This window comes from Cucurbita pepo, chromosome 4 (genome assembly GCF_057944985.1).
Source record: "Cucurbita pepo subsp. pepo isolate OVF chromosome 4, ASM5794498v1, whole genome shotgun sequence".
Lineage (NCBI taxonomy): Eukaryota > Viridiplantae > Streptophyta > Magnoliopsida > Cucurbitales > Cucurbitaceae > Cucurbita > Cucurbita pepo.
The window spans coordinates 7,498,384-7,524,250 of NC_141801.1; the positions used below are offsets into that span (position 1 = coordinate 7,498,384).

The following is a 25,867-nucleotide window of genomic DNA, read 5'->3' on the forward strand; positions in this document are numbered from 1 at the left end:
TATATGATTTAATTAATGTCACAAAATTATTACTCTTAACTCACATAATTATTTTTTTTTATTTTTTTTTTTTTGAATAAATTTGTGCATGGAAAAGAATTCAAGTCGTATAATATATAATGTCTTAATTAAACTTACATTATGGTTGGTATACACGATCAAATGTTCGCTATTTAAGAGAGTTTGGAGTGTTCGTATGTGTAACACTGTTCCACTTTGAGCTTTGTCATTTTGGGTTTCTCTCAAGGTTTTTAAAACGCTTCTGTTAGGGAGAGGTTTCCACACCCTTATAAAGAATACTTCGCTCCTCCCTAACAAATGTGAGATATCACAATATGATTTGATAACCTGACCAACCTCGACTACCCAAAACCATAAATGTTGGGTTGTATTAGTTTTTTTTTTTTAATTTTTTCAGTTTTGGTTGGGATGAATTTTGAAAAATCGAAGATTTGTGTCCGTTCGCCAGTTGACATATTTTTGGCTAAGAAAAAAAAAGTTACAACTCAATCCAACCCTATCCTAGTTTTAAGATGATTATGAACGTTAATAATATTTGATTTTTGTTACCGATGTTTGTGATCCGCTGTGACTTATGAATGTCTGATATTTTAGTTATTAATGTAACATGCAAGTGAATAAGTAGGTTTTTTAAAAATAATTATTGAAAAAAAAAAAAAAAAAAACAACCAGACAACCTAACTCAATCCAACTCGAAAATAGAGGGTTAGGTTGTGAACTTTATTAAGATGGATCGAGTCACCAACGGAACCGACCTAAACTTTTAGGTTGGTCCAAAAGATTTTTCAACCAAACCGGTGTACACGTGTAGAGTCTAAAAAGAATAATAATAAATATTTAAATGTAATTTGACCTTAAAATTGTGTTTTCAAATGTGTTTACACGATAACCTTAAATATTGATTTGATTAAAATTCCAACTCCCATCACACTCAATAGAAGAAAAACCCTAAATAGGCGGTGCGTGCATGAACATCACAAAAATCACACATATTTTTCAAACCCTAATTAATCAATGAGACACTTTGAGTTCAAATGCATTGCATGGGCGAGCGGGCTGCCGTGCCATGCCGGGCGGTGGCCGAGGCAGCACCATCGACCAACCTAACTCCTTTGTTTGTTTGGGCAATGCAGGTAAGGTGTTTGAAGAAATGCCTCAAACAAGGTTGTCTCTTATCTTTTTTATTTTCCTTTCTTTTGTTTGTCTTCATTTGAGTCAACGTGCCAATAGAGAAATGCCCATTTCAAGGATTCTGATTTTGTTGTTCACAGAAGAGCTGAAGAAGCTCTCCCCCACCACTACCTTCCACCGGTCTACTCCATTAGGGTCTTCAACCCACTGTTTGGTCTATGGATGTATCACAGCTCACACTTCTCCAACAGACCATATATATTCATTCATTCAACATTTTATTTATAATTTATAATTGCGACACCCCGAGGACTACATGAATGAACCCGGATTACATCTTTGACGATAGAATGACTAAGAGAAGCTTTAAAAGAATCGAAAATTACTACCTATACCAACTACATACACCTATGCTAGGATCCTATATATGGAACAACGCATGTTAGGATCCATGTTAGTGTATGAGGATAGTGTTCACTCTTAAAAGTGAGGAGTAAGTAACGTGACTATGTCGTAAGGAAATGACAGAGCCAATGAACAGGGGAGGACATCTTCCGATTATTATTATTATTATTATTATTATTATTATTTGGAAAGTAAGCAAATGTATAGGGTGTGATTTGAAATTATATATTAATATATGTATAGGATCTATACATAGATATGAAGTGTTTTCATATTGATTTGAATAAATTGTATATGGAATTGAACAGGCTGTTATGCATGTGGGTGTAATTAATATTGAATGGTTTTGGTGAGTTTTAAAATTGTTCCAAAGTTTAAGGGTGTGGTGGATTGTATATAGTTTTTTCCATGCTATTCTTAGTTTCCTCTACATCAATTATTCATATATAATACCCTTTATTGGGAATTCAAGAATGAAAAAAAAAAGACCTAATATGACACCATGTGAGTATACCTCAATTTCGACTGAAATGGTGATGAAAGGTAATCGTCATACCATATATTAACCTTTTTGACTCGAGCTATGAGGCTCTGGTTGGCAAATTCATATCACAAAATGAACTTTAATATCACTTCATATGTGACCAACTCTGTAACGACCCAGATCCACCACTATCAGATATTGTCCTCTTTTGGCTTTTCCTTCCGGGCTTCCTCTCAAGGGTTTAAAACGGGTCTGCTAGGGGAAGGTTTCCACACCCTTATAAATGGTGGTTTGTTCTCCTCCCCAACCAATGTGGGACATCACAATCCACTCCCCTTCGGGCCCAGCGTCCTCGCGGGCACTCTTTCCTTCCTCCAATCAATGTGGGACCGCTCCCAAATCCACCCCCTTTGGGGCCCAGCGTCCTTACTGGCACACCGCCTCGTGTCTACCCCCCTTCGGAGAACAGCGAAAAGGCTGGCACATCGTCCGGTGTCTGGCTCTGATACCATTTGTAACGGCCCAGATCCACCGCTAGTAGATATTGTCCTCTTTGGGCTTTCCCTTTCGGGCTTCCCCTCAAGGCTTTAAAACGCGTCTGCTAGGGGAAGGTTTCCACACCCTTATAAATGGTGGTTTCAACTTTTCGAGAGCGTTTAAGGTTAGTATCACTACCTTTTAGCTAGTTTAAAATTTTGAAGTGAAGTTTAAATTATTTATGCATAACTACTAGCTAGTTTAAAGTATTTATGTATAATCATGCTTAACTAGTTTAAATTTATTAGGAGTACGGTTAAATTATTTTTATGCAAAATTAAGCTTAGTTGGTTTAAATTTTTAGGAATAAGTTTAAATTATTGTATGCAAAATTAGGTGAGCCAATTCCCATAGTATAATTGTAATTTATGATTGTTGGACTCTTAGGCAGAATTAAATTTCAGATAGTAGCATTAAGCTAGCATCAAGGAGTCGTAGTAGCTTCGGTCTAGGTCAACCAAGTAAGTGACCTTACTATGACTTGGTCAAAAACTTGCCTTATGTATGACGACATGTGCCCAGTGCCCCTTGCACGTGTCATTTATGCTTTACGTTATATGATGATGTTATATTATGATGTGATGATGTTATATGATGATGTGATTATATACATGATATGATGACATGATGATGATGGTGCATGAAAACATAATGATATAAGATGTATGATGATGAGATGACTTAATACGATGATTCCAAATTAAAATGTTGTGCATGTATTAAATGTTATGATGCATTATGTCTACGAGTTTTCTAAGGCACAACCTAGTTAATGTTAATGATAATAAACGTATGAAGGTCAATACTTGCATGTTACCTAGGATAATGTGTGAATGATGTATAGGGTTGTGTCATAAGAATGATTTAAAGATGAAAACTATATGGACCTCATGAATTATGTGTACATATACATACATAAGGTTATTTCTCCATTTAGGATGATAAGTATGAACGCGTACATGATAATGGTGATGATGATCATGCATTGCATTACATTCAGGGGTTTGCTGACCTTCAAACGTTGCTACAGACAACTTGGGTTAGAAAAAAGGTGACTCCTCTCGGGAAGCCCCTGAACGGGGTCAAGTTTTCGAACTAATTGCACCGTGGATGTCACCTATAGTAATACTAACACTTGAAGTCTTGTTGTCTCTAATTTAGATTGTTGTGGCCAACCAAGTGAACCTTGATTATGAAGATATGTCACAAGAGTTAAAAGATTAGTGGTGAGGATTTATTAGGTTCTTAGAAGTTGAGATAGTTTAAATCTTAAGCTCGCTTTTCCAATCACTCAGTACTATTTCTCGAGGCCAATCTAAATCTCTGCGAGCACTGTGGTCTTGACCATTGATCACCATGTTGAGCTGACAACGAAAGGAACTTAAAAGTGAGCAATATGGGTCTTTTCCAATCTTAAATGTGTCTTACCAAGCTAGCTTTTTCACATGTTCGGGTTCTAAAGTTTCTAAAATTTATGTGGAAGGTCCTCATTCAAGTTAAATTAAGGTTAGAATCAAAATTGTAGTGAAAAACAGTCGAACAGAACTTAAAATTGGCAAAAAATTGTTCTCGTGCACGGCTGGAGGTCGCCCACACACGAGTGTGCAAGTGTGTTTGAAGGAGTACTCTCGCCCGCATTGCGACACGTGGGGTACACTTGATTGGCTCCATTGACTTGATGACGTGTGTTGGAGTCTACAGGCACATTATTTTTCTTCAAATTTCCTAGTGTTGACATACGACTCCTCCTCTGCTCAACACACATTCCGGTCAGATGCTGACACATGTCTTGATCTTTGCTAGATGCGTCCCTCCTAAATATATAGGCAATGGGCCATACAATTATTGGGTTTAATCCTATTGGGTTAGGGATGATATTACTCCCCTAACCACTAGTTCTCATTCGCCTCACCACGTTGAGCTGACAACGAAAGCGCTCTTAATTGTTCGTATTCAACCCTCTTGTAAACAAGTTTGCGACTTGGTCATGCGTATTCTTCCTTCAACACTTTCTCTCTAATAAAGTGGTAATGTACCCTCCACAAGCTTTGTTCTAGCAGGAAACTTCGAATTTTCTGTAGGCGAACCGCAAATTGGTTGTCGCAATGAAGTGGTATTGGATAGTCAATTTTCTGGTACAAATCCTTTGTTAAGAGTTTTAATCATGTAATTTCTTGAGTTGCTCCCGTCGCTGCTTTGTACTCCACTTCTGTAGTTGACAATGATATATTAGTTTTCTATTGCTACACTAATAAAATGTTCCCGAACCAAGCTTGAACGCATAACCAGTGATTGATCTTTGAGTTTCGTGATCTCCTATATAGTTAGCATCACAGTATCTAGCTAGCTTGTAGTGTTCACTTTTTTTTTGTACAAAAGACAATAATCGATTGTATCTTTGACATATCTTTAGATTTGTCGAGCAGCATCCCTATGAGGATTTTTTGGACTTTGCATATACTAACTCATGACTTCAACTTCATTCTCAAATTCCTTCAATTGGCTGCTCATATAGATCTGTCAGTCAACTCTCTGGGTAAGAAAGTATTCTTCACAACCACCTTCCATAATTTCTAGTCTTTATTTACTAGAAGTACTAGCCCGACCTATACGATAGTGATCTTCGTCACTAGACTAAATGTTTCATCATAGTCTAGTCCATATTGTTGAGAGAACCCTCGAACTACAGGTTGAGCCTTTATCTCTCAATTGATCCATCCGAGAGACACTTTATTTTTTTAACCCACTTGCAAGAGTTAGGTTTGATGTCTCCCATTCTTGGCACTAGTTCCCAAGTTTGATTTCACTCCAAGTCTATAATTTCTTCCTTCATACCTCTCTAGCCTTTTAACTTCATCTTTATAATAGTTGCGTTGACATACTTTGGATTTGACTTTCGGATTTTTTATGACCATCTAAGTTGTTGAGGTGTCATTCCTTTTCAATAGGTTCACTTGATTGAGTCACTTCTTGCTCACCGACATTAATGTCACTTGAATCTTCAAGAGCATCAACACTTAACCAAGTGTGTACAATTTGCTCACCCACCTTCTGTGATACTTCTTTCTGCAATGACCACCCTGCTTCCATTGCGCCACTCTGATTGTCAGTCATGTGGTTTGAGCATATCCTGAATCAATGATCGAGTCATTCCTGTAATCGATATGCAATCCCATCATCGATGAGCACTAACTCGTCTTCTTCTATGTCACATAGTACCTCTGTATCTCATTCATCCTTCATCTCTTTTTGGAGGTTGTCACATTGATTTCAACGGACGTTTTCCTGGACCAATAATCCTTGGACATGTGACCATTTTTCCCACAATTATAGCAAATACCTTCAAATCTCTTCCCTTGAAAACTCTTATTGTCGTTCTTTTGAGTTCTCCCAGGGTGTACAATTCTTTGGTGGCTTCTTCCTTTGTTACCATTTTTGTATCCATGTGGCTTATTGTCGTTCCGACTTATATTTATGTAGACCGTTTCTTCTTCACTCGTTAGTGTGTTGCCTCCCATTTGTTTAGTCATGCATTATTGATTAGCTAGCAAATTTTCAAACTCTACAAGTCATGGTTGAGCAGGTCATCCTTATACAACAATAACGAAGATTCACTCACTAATAATCTTAAAAAATCGTTTATGTAAAAGATCAGACAGAGTTGCAACCATAGAGCATACTAAAAATTACAAAAGATTAAACAATATACACCAACCTTGCTTTGATACCAAATTGTTGAACACAACTCTTCGTGGGAAAGACTCACACTCTTTATTAAGACCAATCGAGAAGATGTTACAAGACACTCGGTAAAATACTACGCACATATTTAAAGGAGAGACTGAAACAATTTATTCCTAAAATACTAAAATACCTAAATCGTTACTTGAAAATACTAGTTATCTTTGTCTTTCGACTTGTGGGTCTTAACAATCTAATCATTTTTTTTTTTTTTTTTTTGGTTGTCAATTCATGATCATTAATCAAACCAACTCATTACAACTCATTTTCTTCAACTATGCCCTTTCCTTCTTGGGAAAAGCTATGCCCATTTTTCTTACATAAATCATGGTTATTCAATTTCAAATTGGCAAAACCCCACTAAGGAGTGTGATCCCAAATAAATAGGGTTAACAAAAGGTGTTTGAATAAGATGGGTAAGGTCACGCCTCAAGTCTACCGGTATTAGATATTGTCCTTTCTGGGCTTTTCCTTTTGGACTTTCCCCAAGCTTTTTAAAACGCATCCGCTACGGAAATGTTTCCACACTTTTATAAAGACTGTTTCATTCTTCTTCCCGGCCAACCTTGGATATTACAAAATGGGCCCACCAACCTTATGATATCTAAACCCTTTTGCCCCAAAATAGCCAAATTTAAGTTATGATTGTCCTTTAAACCCTAATTCCAATTAAATCCTTCTCCAGGCTTTCTCTCACAATTCCAATGCCAAACCTTTATCTCTATTTTCAAACTCCTAATAATTACAATCACATTCCCCCCCTCTACTTTATATCACATCTCCTACCTTGGTTTCTAAAATATTGCTATACTAATCTCGTGTTCAACCCCTAAACCAAAAATTGAGAAAGATTAAGAATACATGTTAAGCTCGTGTTCAACCCCTAAACCAAAAATTGAGAGAGATTAAGAATACATGTTAATCTCGTGTTCAACCCCTAAACCAAAAATTGAGAAAGATTAAGAATACATGTATGAAATCAACCGTAGCTTGAAAATATGATTAAAAATCTACATTTTTTTTTTTAATTTTTCTAGCTCTCGAGCTAGTAGGTTTAGAATTTGTAAAACCTAATAGATAGGATGTGTAGGAGAGGTTTTAGAAGTAAGTATAAGTTTTACTATTTTGGTTTAGGGTATTCTCCCTCCCTCGCTTCTGTTCAAAAGTTTCGAATGTGAACTCTCGGCAAAAGAAGAATTGTTAGTGCTTTTGTTGCTTTAAATAGTCATCCGTTATAAGTTTGATTCAAGAAGTCGAAAAGAATTGTAATTAAAATATTTTAGTACAAAGGGTGTTTTGTGAATTTTGCTTCAATTATATTTTTTTTGGTGTGATTTGATCGAGAATCAAAACCCACAAACGTGACGATATCTCTAGCAAACTACAACCACAAATCCACACCGTGAGAAAACATCCATACCACAATGACAACTTTGACAAACCAACTTTGTTTCGTCTTCAAGATTGATGCATTTTTAAACTTAGATGTAAGCACTCAAACTCTAAACGACCTCCAATTGATTTACCCACAGCCTATGGAGGTCAGATCTAGAAGTTTGAACTCATTCGAACACAATCAACAAAGGCCCACATATTTGGTTACAATTCAGAAATGAAGTAAATGTCATAATTTTAACTAAATTAAAATTATAATAAAAAGTGGAGATGCGGGGTATCGAGCTAAGCGAGCGCTCTACCATCTGAGCTACATCCCCATGTGCTGTCTCGTTGGGTGATTAAATTTATTTTACATTTACTTGCAATACATATCAAAGTGATTTTGGAAGTGTTAAAAAATTACTTCTAAAAAACATATATTTAATAATTTAAAATCAAAATATTGTTTCATTTTACCGTTTTTAATCCAAAATTTTTATTGAATCATAATTAATTTTGAAAGACCCAAAATAAATGGTAAGAGCCGATTTTGAATGACTAAACCATAAAGGAAAGCCACCCTATAAAGTAAAGAGTCTCACCTAAAATATCAGATCCGGAGCTGAGAATATGATCGCCAAGTTAATTTGAAACGAGTCAATACAACGAACAAATCTATGGCCATAATAAAGAGTTTTTGCTTCTGCAAAAGTTGCATCGTTAATTTTGTTGATCACGGGTCAACTTTTTTTTATATGAAAGAAGCGTACCGAGTAATTTTGAAACTACTATTCTTTTAATTCTTTAAAATGCCTGTTTATGGTAGGTAAAATAATTTTTTTTTAAAAAAAGTGAAAATTTAAAATGATTAAAACATAATTAAAATAATTTAAAAATGAATTTACGCATGTTTATAATTCAACTGCATGCATGCAAAAAGTGCAATTATGGCCCACAATTAAAAACATTTTACAGTGCAATTCATGTTTGATTGGACATAAAGGTAAAAAGTAAAAATAAAATAAATCCTGTTTTGTCATTTACCCTTTGGCAGAGAACCTTCAAACTAGATGAGGCCGCCAAGACTCGATCTCAGCTGTACACGTGGCACTTGACCACAGATCAAAATCTCAAAAAATTTAAAACTGCGGCTCAAAAATCAAAAACCATTTTTTTTTTTTAATTAAAGAGTGGTTTTATTATTCGAATGAAATCTAATAATAATAATAATAATAATAAATAAATAAATAAAACTCAACGGCAAAGTTTGGACTTTTTTGGTTTTAATAATTATTTTGGGTGTGGAACAACTAATTAATGGAAATAGAAAATAATAATTCTAAATTTAATAAATAATCATTAAAATTAATATAATCTTAAATTTTTGTTTTTCAAAATAATAATTTTTACAGATAATTGATTAAGATATTAGGTCTTTGACTTTGGTCGAAGATTTAAATCTCCGTCTTGCATGTTGACGTAAGAAAAAGTCAATACCATCTAACTGTAAGAACGTTAACATTGGTATCTTATCCATTAAATTTGCATCGAACAATTATCGTTTTCTTATACTCAAATCAAATTAATTATGATAAGGGTCCACTTTTTATATTTTAACTCTGTCTATAATTTGCATCTAGCTTTAATGAGTTTAATTTTGTATACTCGGAGTTTGCAAAAGATAACAAAGATTGGAGTCAATATGTCATCACTAGTGTCGAGTGGGTGCTTTATCAATCATTCTAACTTACTAGAGCTAGCCTTTCATTTCAAATAGCATTAGCCCTTGATGTATACCTACAATCAAGGTAGTGCATCGGAATCTAATCAACATAAACACGAATTATACCTAAAGGAGAAGGTGACTATCGATCTGGTGTCAACTGGGTCGGGACACATATCTCCTATCTCCGTACTTCCAACTAGCTTATTATACAACTCTAATGTACTTGTCGGAGTGGAAACATATACATAGAGGGAGTAATTGTACTAATAAAATACAATCTAGTCTAAGTATTAGAATGGGTTGAGCATAACGCTACATGATTGTAAGATCTTACTTTCTAACCCATCTCAACTTTCAAAGTGGTTGCCTAACATTTATGGAGGCTTTGAGCGTGATTTAAGCAACTTAGATTTACTTTTAGACACGTTTATGGATACCCTTAACATCTTTTTTAGCGAAAACACGTCGGTTTTGGATAATTATGAAAATTAAGAAGAAATTAAAATGCAAGTGACTTGGTTGAGGTTCGAAGGCTCACATACGTGATAATGAGAAACGTCATGCGTCAACCATAGGAAAAATGCAAGAAAATTTATGCCATTAGGAGAGACGAGCCTAGACGCCCCTAAAAACCTAGTAGTCTTACACGACGTCCAAGAATGACAAAGGTAGATCTTCATGTCATTAGGAGTATATAGAGTGTTATCAAAACCCTTCAGGTTGTTAGTTGTATAATGGTGCCATTAGAATCTCTACTACCCTATCCACTCTGATACTAGTACTGTCGAGCTAGACCTTGGTTAGTTAGGATAGTGTGTCAAGACAACTAGTCGCCCAACCTTGTGGAAATACCAAGACAATAAACACATCCTAAGAGGGGGCGTGGAAATCCACAGGTTAATTTAGTAGCTGGTCAGCACATGCAGTTTTGTAGAAAGGTTCTCTAGCTAACCTTTCACATATGACATGCAGGCTAACAATCATCGTACTATCGCACCAGTAGCTTTATGAGGTAGCACCTCTATACAAGACATTGGTTTCTCACCACATAGGCAAAACAAGCTACCACAAGTCAACGAAAATAAAAATAGTTCACCCTAGAGATGTGACTTATCGTTCAATGGATCCGTGACGCCAAAGAGGAGTGAACCACTACCTTCGTACCCAAAGTGAGTATGTGAGCAGTCAGAGATCCATACAAAACTTTGAGGCCTCCCAGATGTTCGATAGCAGTAGAGACTAGGCCCAAACTTTGTAAAGCCTAGAGTTAAGCACGTAGATACCTACTTAGTTAATGAGAACCTACAAGTAGGTTGCTTGCAAAATATTTTTATACTCACCCCTTTCTTTTTTTTCTTTTTTCTTTTTTCAAGTGTTCGTAAGCTATTAGTCGAGGTGGGGAGCGTTCAAGAGCTACGCAGTCACACAGGGGGTCGTTCCAGAGCGTCAGTTTATTTCTATATTTTGAGACTTTTGTATTTTGGTTTGTTATTGTATCTCGAAATTTGAATAGCACTATCGTGTATTAAGATTAGGGTTGATGAATACTAATTTAATATATTAAGATATAAACAATGAATTTAAATTTTATTTGGAAACAAATGCATGGAATTTATTATTACCAATTGGACAAAATAATTATTAGGCACATGGCTTTGTTTTTAAAAACATAGAAATTATAAAATTAACCCTTTTGCATTTTGGGTGTCACAATGGGATTGAAATTGACATTATAAACAATACAACTCTAATGTTTTATGCCCTTTCATACTATATGCTAAAATATTGGTCACTCATCGAGTTGTCTAGTAAGCTATATAAAGACCTATCAAAATTTAATCGAGTTAAAAATAATAATTAAAAAAATGCTTTTTATTTGAGATTCCGAACCAAAGTCATTCGGCTAGGTTAAGTCATTCGGCTCTACCTTACCTCTACTCTAGGCCAAGGTCTCCTATGTGCAACGTTGCATCTCAGTCATCATCTTGATTTTCAACAACATGACCCATGGATTGTGATGTCAGCACATATCTCGAAACAACTCGGCCAACTTGGCTTGCTCGAACATGTCTATTGGTATCTACCCTCGTGTCACTCAACTCATTAGGACATCTGAACATCCATCCATCCATCCGGGTTCTATCGAGGCATGGACAAGCATGTCCTTATTAAATTGTTTACGAAATCCGTATTGGATAGCGGGTGCATAATCCAACCTCTGAAACATGAGCTGGGGTGCAATGTTGTCGCACCTGTGTCGCTCGACACTGTTCTTGAAAGATCCATTTCAAATGAAGACACCTGAGACGCTTGTCCCGCAATGGTTGTCACCCTATGACACACGTATGTGCTATAGGATAGCTTGCTTAGGCCACAGGGCTCAAGGTAGTGAAGAGTTGACACCATACTTCCCTTTATAGTATATTTTGAGGCATTTCAAATATTTATAGAGCAAACGTCAATTTGGCGAGTGGTCATACGACCCCATGGAGTGTTTGTGGATATCTAATATACACCAAATTTGGTGAGCTTTCAACTTTCATATAGATGGATTTAACTCTAGAGCCGCATGTCGAAACTCATATCGAAACCCCAACTTCTAATGTTATGGCCCAAGCCCTACCTAGCCCTCTCCAAGCTTGTCCTCGACAGTGTCGCTTCGTTCTGATCTCCAACCTTGCTTATATGTCAGTTTGGCTTTAATGCACACTCTTCTTGGTGTGTTGGACGATGCACTATCCCCTCAATCGCATCATGGTATTTATCTGTCTTGACCTTCAGGTGGGTGGATGGGCGCCACTTGAGAGTCGCTACCTTGTTTATCCACATGTGGAAGTAACAACCTACTATTGTACCGATTGAGAGAAAGAAAGTTCAAGTTTTTCTTTGGTCCATGGTTTCTCGTAACCTAAACACCGTGATAGGCTATAAAGAAAGTTGAAACATTGATCTATCTCGCCATCAAGATGCAAATTGTAATTGAGTAGGAAAAAAAAATTTCGGAAGTTGTAAAGGTCCAAGCCCACGCTAGCAGATATTATCCTTTTTGTGCTTTCCCTTTCGGGCTTTTCCTCAAGGCTTTAAAACGCATCTCTAGGGAAAGGTTTCCACACCCTTATAGGGGGTGTTTCGTTCTCCTCCCCAATCAATGTGGGATACCACAGAAGTACAAGCATCTCGGCTCGTCTCTACCACAAAGTGGTGAGCTTGAGCTCGTTGACAAGTTCTTCTTGAGCTATCTCCCTTGTCCCCTCGCAACTCCTAACCCCAATGTTGCAATTTTGTGCTTCTTTTTTATATTGAGATAACCATTTCTTGGCATCTTCCACTAATGATTCATGGCGTTGCCTGGGCTCCTACAATTATTGGGATTGAACGATTGAGCTAGTGAGATGATATTTTAACGTCTCCATGATTTGTAGAACAAAATGTTAGAATTAGGCTTGTGAATCTCGAAAGTGTATCCTAGTATTTGATTTTTTTTAAAAAGCCAAATTGATAGATGAGACGTAAGACCAAGTTGAAAATTAGAACCAAACTCTCCAACAATCCGTATCTTCTTATCTTAATCATATGTTTCGAAACATTTAGAAGATAGATAACACGAACAAACAGGTCAAATGACGATTCTAACCTTCAAGGTTGACTTCAAACCATGGGATATAGGAAAAAGTAAAAAGGAAGGGAAGTTTCCTTGTTTGGCGGGCAAATGAATATCCGTTTGCTTTCTTAACAACTTTCAAAATATAGTTTTTTTAGTTATCCTTATCGGTAGACACTTCATTCCTTATCCAACCAACCTATCCAACCAACCAAAATAGGCAATGTTTGCTCCTTATCTTTGGACACTTCATTCCTTATCCAACCAAAATATATTCTATAACGGCGGAACACGACCCTCTAGTCATTAGATCACACCCAATTATTAACTACCTCCACGCTAAATGTCATGGTCATGTCTGTATATGATGTGTTGCAGCGACCGTTAAACAGTACACTACCAATTAGTAATGAAAATTTTATATAAATCCATCAATTTTTTGTTTATTTTATTCACAGCCAAATGATTATTACGTAGACAGGTGATAAGGGTTGATATAATAATCCAAAATAAGTGGAAAAAAAAGGGAAGAAAATGAAATTTATCCCTTAGGTTAGAAATTGGGGAGTTGGACTCCATAATAAAACGGAGGTCCCTTAGTCTACCTTTCATATCCCACTTGAACGGTTCGAAGTCAGTCGAAGAATACATTTTTTTTCCAATGGCTCCAGACCAACATTTTAGTTGATCCGACTTAGGTTTGATACGCTTAGACCCTATGCAAAATTAGGTGAGTCAATTTTTATAGTATAATTTCTTTATGTATGACGACACGTGCACAGTGACCCTACATGTGTCATTTGTGTGATATGTTTTAATATTTGTTGTTACGTGTCGCTATATGATAAGCCAAATAATATTATGGTATAAATGAAATGTCATACTATGTTACGATAAGCTTTGTTAGACTATGCATAATTATATGTTCATTTGCATTCGGATACTGGAACAAAAATATATATTTTTGGAAGATACTAAAATAAATAAATATATATATATATGAAAGGAAATAAATAATTCCCCGCCAATTCAGAAAAGAAGGGTATAAATATGGCAGAATACTGCGATGGCCGAAATCCAAATCTGTAAGACGGCAACATTATCTTTGACATCTGCGTTCTTCATCGTCGCTTCCACGAAAAGAATATATTTCACAATTCAAATTCACACCTACCCATAAGAACACAACCCAAATCCTCAAATACCCATTACCCATATCTCAATTTCAGAATTTGATTCGTTTCTGACCAAGATCCCAATTCTTTAACCGATGCGACCCAAGATCGAATCCGAGCAGAATCACAGTCGCCGGAAGCAAATCTCCGTCCTACCAAAGCGGATAATATTGGTCCGCCACGGTGAGTCTCAGGGCAATCTCAACTCCGCAACCTACACCACTACCCCCGATAACAAAGTCCCATTAACGGAAGAGGGTTTGATTCAGGCTCGAATCGCCGGTACTGAACTCCACAGATTGTTGTCCGATGACGGCACTAACCCTAATTGGCGAGTCTACTTCTACGTTTCTCCCTACGAGCGCACCCGATCCACACTCCGGGAGATCGGCCGAGCGTTCTCGAAGAAGCGGATTATTGGCGTCAGAGAGGAGTGTAGAATCAGAGAGCAGGATTTTGGGAATTTTCAAGTGGAGGAAAGAATGAAGATCGTGAAGGAGACGAGGGAGAGATTTGGGAGATTCTTCTACCGGTTCCCTGAAGGGGAGTCTGCTGCGGATGTTTACGATCGCGTTTCCAGTGAGTTCTTTCTTCTTTTTAATATCTGTTCTTCTTTGTCTTTCATTCAATCTTATGGATTATGAGTTCAAGATTAGGCTCTGGATGTTGGGAACATAGTCATTCAGGATGCCTTCTGATTCTACTTGTTTGATTTGGGTTCAATTCTTGTGAGTTTCAGTTGAAGATTAAGCTCTGTTTGTTGGTCTCTGATATCTCTGGTTTAGGGAACTTTGCATTTAGGATTCTTTTGAGTTATAATATGTCTATTTGACATTGCATTGTTGTGTGAGTTAGCTTATCTTGGCTACTGTTTTGGTAATCTCATAATCTAGGTGAAGATGAACTGTGATTATATAAATCCAGGCTCTTATAGAACTCACTTTTTATACTATGCTGATCTTTAACTGCTATAAGAACCATGTTTTGTACATTAATTGTATTAAACTTGGCTTTCCAGCTACGAACTCTTCATAAACATAGACTTATTAGTATAGCGAGGCAAACATTTCTCAGAAATCTCAAATGTAGGGACGTTTACTATGAGATCTCACGTCGGTTGGGGAGGAGAATGAAACATTCTTTATAAGGTTGTGCAAACCTCTCTCTAGCATGTGCGTTTTAAAACCTTGAGAGGAAGCCTGGAACGGAAGTCCAAGGAGGACAATGTCTGTTAGTGGTGGGATTGGGTTGTTACAAACGGTATCAGAGCCAGACACCGGGCGATGTGCCAGTGAAGAGGTTGAGCTTTGAAAGGGGGTGGACACGAGGCTGTGTGCCAGCAAGGACGCTGGGCACCGAAGGGGGGTGGATTGTGAGATCCCACATCAGTTAGGGAGGAGAACGAAACATTCTTTATAAGGGTGTGGAAACCTTTTTCTAGCATACGCGTTTTAAAACCTTGAGGGGAAGCTCGGAAGGGAAAGCTTAAAAAGGATAATATCTACTAGCGGTGGGCTTGGGTCATTACAAATGGTATCAAAGCCAGACACCGGGCAACGTGTGAGTGAGGAGGTTGAGTCCCAAAGGGGAATGGACACGAGGCGGTGTGCCAACAAAGACGCTGGGCCCTCAAGGGGGGTGAATTGGGGGGTCCCACATCGATTGGACAAGGAAACGAGTGCCAACAAGGATGCTGGGCCCCGAAGGGAGGTGGATTGTGAGATCCCCACATTGGCTGGGGAGGAGAACGAAACCTTCTTTATAAATGCATGAAAACCTCTCCCTAGTAGACGTGTTTTAAACTTTGAGGGGAAGTCCGAAAGGGAAAGTCCAAAGATGACAATATTTACTAGTAGTGGAGTTGGGCATTCGTTACTCTTAAGATTTGACAGAATTTTGATGATATTGATGAAGTTTGCAGTTTGAAGTAGGATGATTTTGTATCATGTGTAGATTTGTAATTTCATGACTATCTATCTGCTTCATATTGTTCATCCTACAAAGGGTTTTGTTGGCATTTGAAGATAAAGATGATGAACGCTAGCTTGTTGTCTGCATTGTTCATATCTTATCTCTAAATGGAGGCTGAGAACAATTATGAATATCACTTGTTGAACTTCACATTAGAGTATAGATTGTTTAGGCTTTAAGATGTGTCCAATTGTATATGCACATGAGATGAGATGAGATGAGATGAGATGAATGGTGTGGCATACTGAATTAACCATTTTGAGGAACATATTTGTATTCTCTCAGGCTTTCTTGAATCTCTGTGGAGGGACATAGACTTGAACAGGCTCCGCCACAACCCGTCCCACGACCTCAACCTTATAATCATATCTCACGGGCTAACATCGCGCGTCTTCCTCACGAAATGGTTCAAATGGACAGTCAAACAATTCGAGTACCTGAACAACCTCGAGAACTGCGAATGTCGGGTAATGCAGTTGGGAGGAGGCGGAGAATACAGCTTAGCCGTTAAGCACACAGAGGAAGAAATGCTGGAATGGGGACTCTCCCCTGAGATGATATCCGACCAGAAATGGAGAGCAAGTGCACACAAAGGGGAATGGAATGAAAGATGTCCCTGGTATCTTGATGCTTTCTTTGATAATCTACCTGACTCGGACTCCGACGGTGACCACAGCTCTAATGAACTGTGTCACAATCACGAGGAGGAACTAGTTGAGTTTTGTTCAAGTGTAGAACTGACTAAGGAATGACTATTACGTTTACTATTCTTTGAATTTGATTGCTTGATTGGTGGATGAAAATCTACATTCTATCCAAATTGTTTAAGAGGAGGTTGGATGGGTCGGTACCGGGACGTCCCGTGATCGACGTAGGCAAGGAGAGGGAGGCTAATGATTTCAATCAATAGGACAGCGAAAGCCCTGATGAAAGGGGATGGATATATTTGTCATGTCCCTCATGTCAGTTAGATTCAAAGGATTGGAACTTATTTGAGCTCAAGATCAAAGAAATTGAGACAAATTTAAATAATAAAACCCTATTGAAAAGTTAAAATAAGTTCGGGTTTAGGAAAAATAACTCAAGTCTAAATACCTCCAAGTCAACCCAACCTCTATAATTCGAGTTGGGTTGGTCTTGTCGAATTGGATATACATCTCTACCATTTGTAACAACTCAAGCTTACCGTTAGCAACTTTAGTAAACCATCTAGTGTCGACTCTATACCATTTATAACACTACCGCTAACAGCTTTGGTAGCGTGTCCTTTTAAAGTGGAATTCATCCTTTGTTTTTTTCCTTTTCATTCACTTATCTCTTCAGGAGTAACATGAAGTTCAAAATTTTGAGTGTAGTCAATACTCCCACACCGCAAATAAAAGGGGGGAATTGGTCTATGGTCTCAGTAATAAATAGGAATTTGAAGTTGAAAAAAAAAAACGGATTTCTTTTGTGTAATTAATCATGGATTTCTTTTGTGTTTCTTTTCTTTCTATTTCATGGTTAAAGGAGTCTATCCGTCGCATATAAGCTTTAAGGACATCGTGGAGGTGAAGTAGGGACCTAAAAGATTGAATAGAACAATACAAAGACAAGTAAATCCATTAATTTTAATTAAAGAGTCATTCCAGTGTACTCCTTATGAATTCCAATTTTAATAAATAAGAGAATACTAAAGATTACTAAAGATTCGAGTCGTCGAATTTCTCAATTCTGACACAAGGTCGTCCGATGTGACTCTAAAATAACTCAAGTTCAGCGCTAGCAAGTAGTCAACCAGAGGTCGACGGGTAGGGATAAAAAATTGTAAAAAGAATATTCTTCCTCTCTACCTCTCACTCTCTATTCCATCAATAAACTTTCTATTTTTCTTTTCCAAATCAATGTTACAAAAAATAAAAATAAAAACAAAACAAAACAAAAATAAAAAATCCCCTGAAATGGATGAATATTTATGAAAACCCAAAATGGTCTAATGGTTGATTGAATTGAATGCATAGCATCTTCTCCTCACTTCTCCCTTTCCCTCAGTTTTCACCTCGCGAACGCTCATCTTCTCCATCGCCTCTCCAAAATCCTTGAAGAACAATGCCTGGTTCCCTGCGTACATCTCCACAAATTTCCTCGTCCTCGGATCCTTCGCCAGCGCGTGATCCGACGCCGACACTCCCATTCCTCTCAGCAGATTCTAGTAGTATACGTTGTCAAACTTCCCTGGCGTTACGGGGTCGCTATACGCCGAATTTCCTGGATTCTTCTCGTAGTCCGCACAGGACTTCTTCAACGCCTCTGCGTAAATTTCCTGGATTCTTCTCGTAGTCCGCACAGGACTTCTTCAACGCCTCTGCGTAAATTTCCTGGATTCTTCTCGTAGTCCGCACAGGACTTCTTCAACGCCTCTGCGTATTTCGTGTTTTTGCTAAGATCTGTTGGTGTGTTTTTGCTAAGATCTGTTGGTGTGTTTTTGCTAAGATCTGTTGGTGTGTTTTTGCTAAGATCTGTTGGTGTGTTTTTGCTAAGATCTGTTGGTGTGTTTTTGCTAAGATCTGTTGGTGTGTTTTTGCTAAGATCTGTTGGTGTGTTTTTGCTAAGATCTGTTGGTGTGTTTTTGCTAAGATCTGTTGGTGTGTTTTTGCTAAGATCTGTTGGTGTGTTTTTGCTAAGATCTGTTGGTGTGTTTTTGCTAAGATCTGTTGGTGTGTTTTTGCTAAGATCTGTTGGTGTGTTTTTGCTAAAATTGAAGAGCCGATCGCTAAATTCCCTGCAATTCGAGAATCCGATTGTGCGTCCGCCGTATAGCGCTACCATTTCTTGAATCGTGAATCCTTTCGCTTCGAATAGCTCAATCAATTCGTCAATTGATTGATTCGGTTTCGGAATGTTACCTTCCACATCTGAAATCTTCGAGACGAGGCTATCTTTTCGCCCTAATTCAACCTTGTACGACGGTCCACCTGAGGCCGCGATGAGATCTCTAGTCGCCTGCGCTAACACATCAGAGCAAGAGACGATCCCAGGGCAAGAGAGCTCTAAGGTGATCTTCGCACGAGTGACAACGTCGAAGGCATCACCAGGAAGAGCGTGGTTGATTTCAGCATCGCGCTCGGCATGGTTGAAGACATTGGATGAAATAAGAACAGAGGCATCGCAGCCTCCAACCAAACAATCGCTGAAGAAGAGGCGCATAGATGCAGCGGCGGTGACAGGGCTAGTAGCGTGCTTGCGAGCGACAGTGTCGTGAACGATTTGTGCAAAATCGGGGCAAGTTTTGTGGTAATAATCGAGAGAAAGGTGAGAGTGAACGGAGAATGGAAGAGATAGGAAAAGTAGAAGAAGAAGAGAGGTAGGTTGAAAGACGGCCATGGCGGGGTAGAGGAAGGAGGTGGGGGACAACCTGCTTCCTCTGGATGTGTAGTGTTGTGAGGAGGAAGAAGGAAGGAATCGCGGTGTGAGGAAAACGGAGGGATGAATGGGGGTTTAAAAAAGAGATGGAGCATTGGTTGGGAGAGGTTTTGGGAGATTAGTTAGAGATGGAGAATTGATTAAGGTTTGATGTTATTTTTGGTACGGGGTCTACACGTGTTGGGTTGGGTTGGATTGAGGAATTTTTTTAACCAACCCGAAGATTTTTACTAACTCTAGACAAGGAGTGGAGAAATACAGAGCAGAAGTTGGACGAGGGACACAGAGCGTAGAAGTTCGATGAAACTGGAACGGAAAATTGAGTAGAGAGACAGTCGGCGACGACGTCAACAAGGTCGAGTGGAGAAATGAGAGATGAGAAGAGAGTGTGATGGAGAAATAAAGAGGTGACTGGCGAGTGACGTCGATGTCTGATAAGGACGATGAAAATGAAGAGAGAAGAGACAATGAGATAGATCATTACAATTATTAATTCAATCTAAGTTATGGAGGAGGAGAGAGAGAAAGTCTGCCCTCGGAAGTGTGAATGTGTTCCATGTGGAAGGGTCAACAACATGACTCATGAGCGGGTTGTGTGGATTTGGGCGTTCTAAATAATGAGAGAATGCATCAATAGTCTATTACATCGGTAGATAATTAAAATAATGTGTTTCAAATTAACAAACTATTACATCCATAGATAATTAAAATATAAAATTATAAATATATAATTGATTAGTTAATTTTTTATTAAATTTCTCATCCCCACCTAATTCTCTACTCAGCTTAATATAAATATATTTTCAACACGTATATATATATATATAAAATATATTTTCAAGTATATATATATATATATATATATATGTTTTGAATAAAGACGAGCAAAACAACAATGGACCTAATTACCATACTTCATGCACTCTCAAATATTCATAGCCGAACATTAGGTCTTCTCGACCCACTCTTTTTATTAATTTTTTTTTCCTACAAATTTTCTGTTTTTTTTTTTAATTGAGAATTTAAATATAAATTATAATTTTGAAATTAAATATATTAAAAAAATAAAAATAAAAACTAGCAATTTTATTTTTTTAAATATAAATTATATGAAAATATTTTTAATTGAAATATTAGTGTGCAAATAAAAATGGTAATATACTCTCTTGAACAAATCATTTAACACCTCATTCACTAGCAACCATACCATTTTTTAATTATTGTGAGAAATTATATTACTAAAAATACTATCGAAAAAAATTGTTAAGAAATCGGCAATTTGGTTGGAGTCCCAGTCACTTAGATTATGAATTTATTTAAGTCGGGTTCAAATAAATGAATTTATTTAAGTCTTGTGGAGTGATTCGCGAGTTTTCTTTACTTTTGATATTCACCATCAAAGTAATCCATTTTAAAACTTTCCATTTAGTTAATTCCTTATCGTTTTAGAAGTGCTTGGATAATTCATATCTAAAAGTCTCGTTGTTCAACAAGATTGTTGGTTCGTTCATACCAAATAGGATCATTGATCCATTAAATTTAGGGATGTGCATTCCTCCATTGGGACATCTAGATCTAGCTGCTGCTCTAGAATCAATGATATCTGTTCTTGATAAAACAAAACTACTAGCAGAATGTTCATAATCCACAAGACTAGACATGACAGTGAATCATATTAAATTGAAGCTAAGAAACAGAATGAAGGATTCATATAAATGAAGCAAACAAAAAGATCAAGTTTTGGTAGAGAGAGGGTTCATGGCAGCTTGAATTTCTTCCAAAGTTTTGCCCTTTGTTTCAGGCACAAACTTTGCAACAAACAAAACAGTGAACCCACATATGGTTGAGAATATGAAGAAGATACCTTCCAAAACAAACAAACAAACAAACAAACAAACACCAAATGATTACTCATCCATTTTAAACACATTGAAAAGCTGAGAATTGTGGGGTTCTTACCTGCAGAGCTCCAGTTTAAAAGAAAGTTGAAACTGTATGAGACGATCCAAGAACCTACCCAACTCACTAATGTAACCAAGCTGCCTGCCAATCCCTTCACGTTTATAGGAAATATCTGAACCAGTACAAATCCCAACCAATCAGAATCAAGTCATTCAGCACCCATCCCTAGTGAAAATGAAGCTTCTAAGTTCATACCTCTGACATTATCACCCATGGAATTGCTCCCATGCCCAACGAGAAAGATCCCTCGAACGTCTTTGTAGAAATAACCAAGTCCAAGACAAGAGTTACCAAAGGATTCTAATTATTAAGAACAAGAGACAGAGTAAAGCTAACAAGATTCAACAACAACAACAGTGTGATATTGTCCACTTTGAGCATCAACCCTTTAATTAGTCGATGTGGGACTTTTCTCCCAACAATCCTTAATAATCCTCTCCTCGAACAAAGTACACTATAGAGCCTACTCTGAAGCCTCCCCGTAATCGAGGCACGACTCCTTCTCATGAGCTCTCAACCAAAATACACTCCACTTGAGTCACTTTTTACTACACCTCCAAGACTCACAACTTCTTTGTTCGACATTTGAGAATTATATTGACATGACTAGGTTAAGGGCATGGTTCTGATACCACGTTAAGAACATGAATCTCCACAATAGTATGATATTGTCTACTTTGAGCATAAGCTCTCATGACTTTTCCCATAAGCTCTCATGACTTTTCCTTTGGTTTTCTCATAAAGTCTCACACCAATGGAGATAGTATTTCTTATCAACGTTGTGGGACTCCTCTCCCAACAATCTTCATCAAATCTACTACAATTCATGATTCAACATGCCTCAATGAAGATGAATGTGCATGTTTTCACTTTTAGACCTATGAGAATTGTTCTATAAACCAAGAACTTCAAGCAAGTTTTTGAGCTAATCAACATTACCAGTACACCGACAAAAGCCAACAAGGGAGAGTGAGATTGCCATAGTTGGAGATCCTGCACAGTCCAAATGATGGCTCTTTTAGAATATGATGATGAATCATGGAAGCTCCCAAGCACCCTCGGATTCAATGGCTGATAGAAGCTAGAAGTAAACCTTAAAGAGGAACGATAATCCCACACACAAACAACCCAAGCTAGTTCCAGCTGCAGAAATCTGTTTGAATTCAAAGTTTTCATTAGCTTGTTCATCATGTCAGTCTAAACAACGAGCACTTGAATGGCATACCATCAAAAGTGGTCGGCGTCCTGATATATCCATCAAAACTACACCAACAGAAGTCATTAGTATCTGAAAATTCATCGGGGACAATGAGATAAAAGAGGGTTCTAGCAATCACATTCGAAGAACATGTATATAGCGATAGAAAAACCTGAATAACAGCCAATGATATAGTCCCAATATTCCCAGAAAGCCCTGTCCAAATCCAGAGGATTTTGTTCCTTTTAAGTAATCTAATGTTTTCTTATCAAAACAACACTTAAATGCTTGAATTTTTCACATTACCAGCTGTTGTGAACAAAGATTTTACATAGAATTTAATGCCGTTAACGCCTCCAAATTGTTGGAGTGCCATAAGGCCGACTCCTGCCTGACATAGTAGCTCGAAGTCATGATATAAACAAAGGACAAAGAGCTATGGAGTACTGAAAACTCTTACAAAGGCTCACAATGATAGAACGTGTATATTGCCTTTTGAATAACTCAAGAACACTTGTTTCAGGGAGCTGTTTAAGCAATTCTGTATACTCCTAGAAGATCAAGAAACACATATGAAGCCTTTGTTTGATAAAAACAAGTAAAGAGAAAGAAAAAGAAGGAAATGTACTTGAATCTCTAACACTTCTGCAGAAATATCTTTACTGTTCCCCCTAAGACGTTGGAGAGCAGCTTCACAATCTAATGCTCGATCGTTCTTTGCCTATAAACAATACTTATTTCATGATTAATTTACTATTATTTACATAACCATTTTACAAAAGACAACACTTTTAAGAACATAGCTGAGTTTCATTACATATTTTTTGGTAAAAAGAACATAATAGCCACTTGTTCATGTCTCATCAAACAAATATAGGTAATTGAACCAGTTATGAGTTTGACAGTGTCACATACCAACCATCTAGGAGACTCTGGAATGAAGGGAAGCCCTAAAAGTTGTATTAGACAAGGAATTGCTCCTGCAACATGTGAAAATATCATCACTAGTTCAATAGGGTCAAGCCCAATAATTGTATGAGCTCATTGTCTATGTATTTTAGAAAAATGATTTAGGTATTTTAGGAATAAATCGTCATATATTTTAGGAATAAATTGTTTAGCCTCTACTATGAATCCCCCCAACCTAACAAACTTTTCATCTCAAGAAATACAAAGCACGTTTTCATCTCAAGAAATACGAATCATGGAGTGAAGCAGTAGTTTCTACAGAGTGTCTTGTAATCTCTTTTCATTAGTCTTAATAAAAAGTGCGAGTGTTTCCCACAAAGAGTTATGTTCAACACAACATAAGCAAGATAATGAGAAAGCACTTCACATTAAACCGTCTTCATCTCAAGTCTCAAACCGTCTTCATCGCTAGCAACTACTCTGGTGACCACCTCTAGAGACCAACTCCGACGCTACCACCGGTGAGCAACCCTAGCAACTACCCTAATGGCCGCCTCTAACTACCACTCTATGGGTGATTGACTTAGCCGATCGTAGTACTTTAAATACAAATTTGAACTTACTAGTTCATGTTGGTAGTCATCCTTTTTAGTAATTTAAACAAAAGGAACGAGAACCCGAAATTATATAAGTAGAAAGGGTACCAATTAGGGCAAGAGTCCTCCAGTTGAGGAAAGCTCCAATCAGCCATGTGAGTGAAATACCCAAACATATCATCAACTGTACAAACAAAACAACAAAATAAGGTATTAAACTTATGAAGTTAGTGTAGAAATTCATAATGGTTTCCCGTTTTACCTGATGAACTGTTGTAAATGCTCCTCGAAGTTCCTTTGGCGTTATTTCTGCTATAAACACAGGAACCTGCTCGATCATCGCATACTTCAGCGTTTCTTTTTGTATTTGAACATTAAAGCTATTGAAAAATCAGAAAGAGTTGGAGTTCTTAGCAACATATACCACATAAGAGATAACTCCCATTCCGAATCCTACGAGCATTCGCCCTATATCCAACCACCAAGCAACCTATCAGCAGTCCAGTGAGGTTTTTGAAGATCGAGAGCAACTCGAAAGTAAAACCACGAAGATTGAAACGGACCTCAGAGAATGCTATAAAAATCCATCCCGAGAGGCAAAAGATCTCTGCAAAGCCCATTGTCTGCGCAGAAAACGAGGAACAGAGGATCAAAGAAGCTTACTGAAAGCTCGAAATCTCCAAGAATGGAAATCTGTGATCGGAGACAAAAAGAAAAGAGAAGAAAAGGAAAATGGGAATGAATGAACGTACACCTCTTCTACCAATATAATCTGCCAGTTTTCCGCTCACAATAGCTCCAATCATTGCTCCAATGGTCAATATTGAGCCAAACACTGAATACTGATACACAATCAACAAAGTTACATCAATTGAATCCTTGGCGAACAACTTATAAAACTTCCCTACTCGGTTTTAAGTGTTTAATAGGTTCTTAAACTTTCAATCACTAGATATGTCCACAAACCATCTCTGTCTCCGGTCCCGTTTAACTAAACGAGAGGATTCCCTCTCTTTACTCCCTTCTCTATTCTCCGTTCAGGGTGGACCTATGGCGGGACTCTTGACGGATCTATTCATGACAACCCTCAAAATTGCATTTAACCCATTAAAATTGAATCCGAGTATAAAGCATTGGGTGATTTCATAATTTTTTTAGTATAGAACCAAAACGCAATCATTTATACCAGAAATGAAGAACATAACATCATGAAATGAAGAAAAAGAAGCAGATGCAATTTTCATTCACCTCTGATACAGTAAGAGCCAGGTCAGTCATGATCCCAGACTGAGCAGGTGATGAATATCCAATCTGAGAACAAAATAAATAAAAAAAACATCACGCACCCATTATTTTCAAATCGCTCAGAATTAAGGGCAAAGAGTTGTTACCGCTGTCCCGAAAACGTATGAGCCAGATACAGCAACCAGAGTGGTGACAATGATGGCGAAGGTAGCGCCGCCATGCATGCCATGACTCCGGGGCTCGATTAGAGGATACGAATCGCCTTTCTCCTCGCTCTGTAGGCCCATCTTCGAGGTAGCGGCGTAGCAGAATAGCAAGAGAAAAAAAATGGGAGATTACGGGAATGATTAATGGAAACACCGATGTTTTTTTTTTTTTTTTTTTTT

At 37.5% G+C, this 25,867-nt stretch overlaps 3 protein-coding genes across 3 annotated transcripts; 1 reads left to right on the plus strand and 2 right to left on the minus strand.

The window, feature by feature from the left end:
- Positions 1 to 14,063: 14,063 nt before the first annotated feature.
- Positions 14,064 to 16,972, plus strand: LOC111792887 (Phosphoglycerate mutase family protein). Its single transcript, XM_023674505.2, has 2 exons — positions 14,064 to 14,777; positions 16,455 to 16,972. The coding sequence occupies exons 1-2, from the start codon at positions 14,294 to 14,296 to the stop codon at positions 16,919 to 16,921; spliced, it is 951 nt and encodes a 316-aa protein (XP_023530273.1). The 5' UTR covers positions 14,064 to 14,293; the 3' UTR covers positions 16,922 to 16,972.
- A 1,040-nt stretch (positions 16,973 to 18,012) lies between these two features.
- On the minus strand, positions 18,013 to 20,263 carry LOC111792699 (peroxidase 41). The gene has a single exon (XM_023674256.2). The coding sequence runs from the start codon at positions 19,530 to 19,532 to the stop codon at positions 18,450 to 18,452; it is 1,083 nt and encodes a 360-aa protein (XP_023530024.2). The 5' UTR covers positions 19,533 to 20,263; the 3' UTR covers positions 18,013 to 18,449.
- A 968-nt stretch (positions 20,264 to 21,231) lies between these two features.
- On the minus strand, positions 21,232 to 25,843 carry LOC111792865 (Major facilitator superfamily protein). Its single transcript, XM_023674471.2, has 18 exons — positions 25,628 to 25,843; positions 25,485 to 25,547; positions 24,989 to 25,078; positions 24,800 to 24,859; positions 24,661 to 24,726; positions 24,499 to 24,564; positions 24,345 to 24,420; positions 23,647 to 23,711; positions 23,360 to 23,452; positions 23,202 to 23,282; positions 23,038 to 23,122; positions 22,904 to 22,947; positions 22,759 to 22,821; positions 22,627 to 22,686; positions 22,473 to 22,526; positions 21,729 to 21,788; positions 21,531 to 21,645; positions 21,232 to 21,435 (listed from the first exon to the last, which is right to left on the minus strand). The coding sequence occupies exons 1-18, from the start codon at positions 25,766 to 25,768 to the stop codon at positions 21,305 to 21,307; spliced, it is 1,413 nt and encodes a 470-aa protein (XP_023530239.2). The 5' UTR covers positions 25,769 to 25,843; the 3' UTR covers positions 21,232 to 21,304.
- Between the last annotated feature and the right edge of the window lie 24 nt (positions 25,844 to 25,867).

Coding starts and splice junctions, on each gene's coding strand:
- LOC111792699 (XM_023674256.2), bottom strand. CDS start 19,532: ATGGCCGTCTTTCAACCTACCTCTCTTCTTCTTCTACTTTTCCTATCT.
- LOC111792865 (XM_023674471.2), bottom strand. CDS start 25,768: ATGGGCCTACAGAGCGAGGAGAAAGGCGATTCGTATCCTCTAATCGAG. Junction 22,822..22,903: donor TATCATTGGCTGTTATTCAG/GTTTTTCTATCG, acceptor ATGAATTTTCAG/ATACTAATGACTTCTGTTGG. Junction 22,527..22,626: donor GATTATCGTTCCTCTTTAAG/GTTTACTTCTAG, acceptor TGGACTGTGCAG/GATCTCCAACTATGGCAATC.
- LOC111792887 (XM_023674505.2), top strand. CDS start 14,294: ATGCGACCCAAGATCGAATCCGAGCAGAATCACAGTCGCCGGAAGCAA. Junction 14,778..16,454: donor TGTTTACGATCGCGTTTCCA/GTGAGTTCTTTC, acceptor GTATTCTCTCAG/GCTTTCTTGAATCTCTGTGG.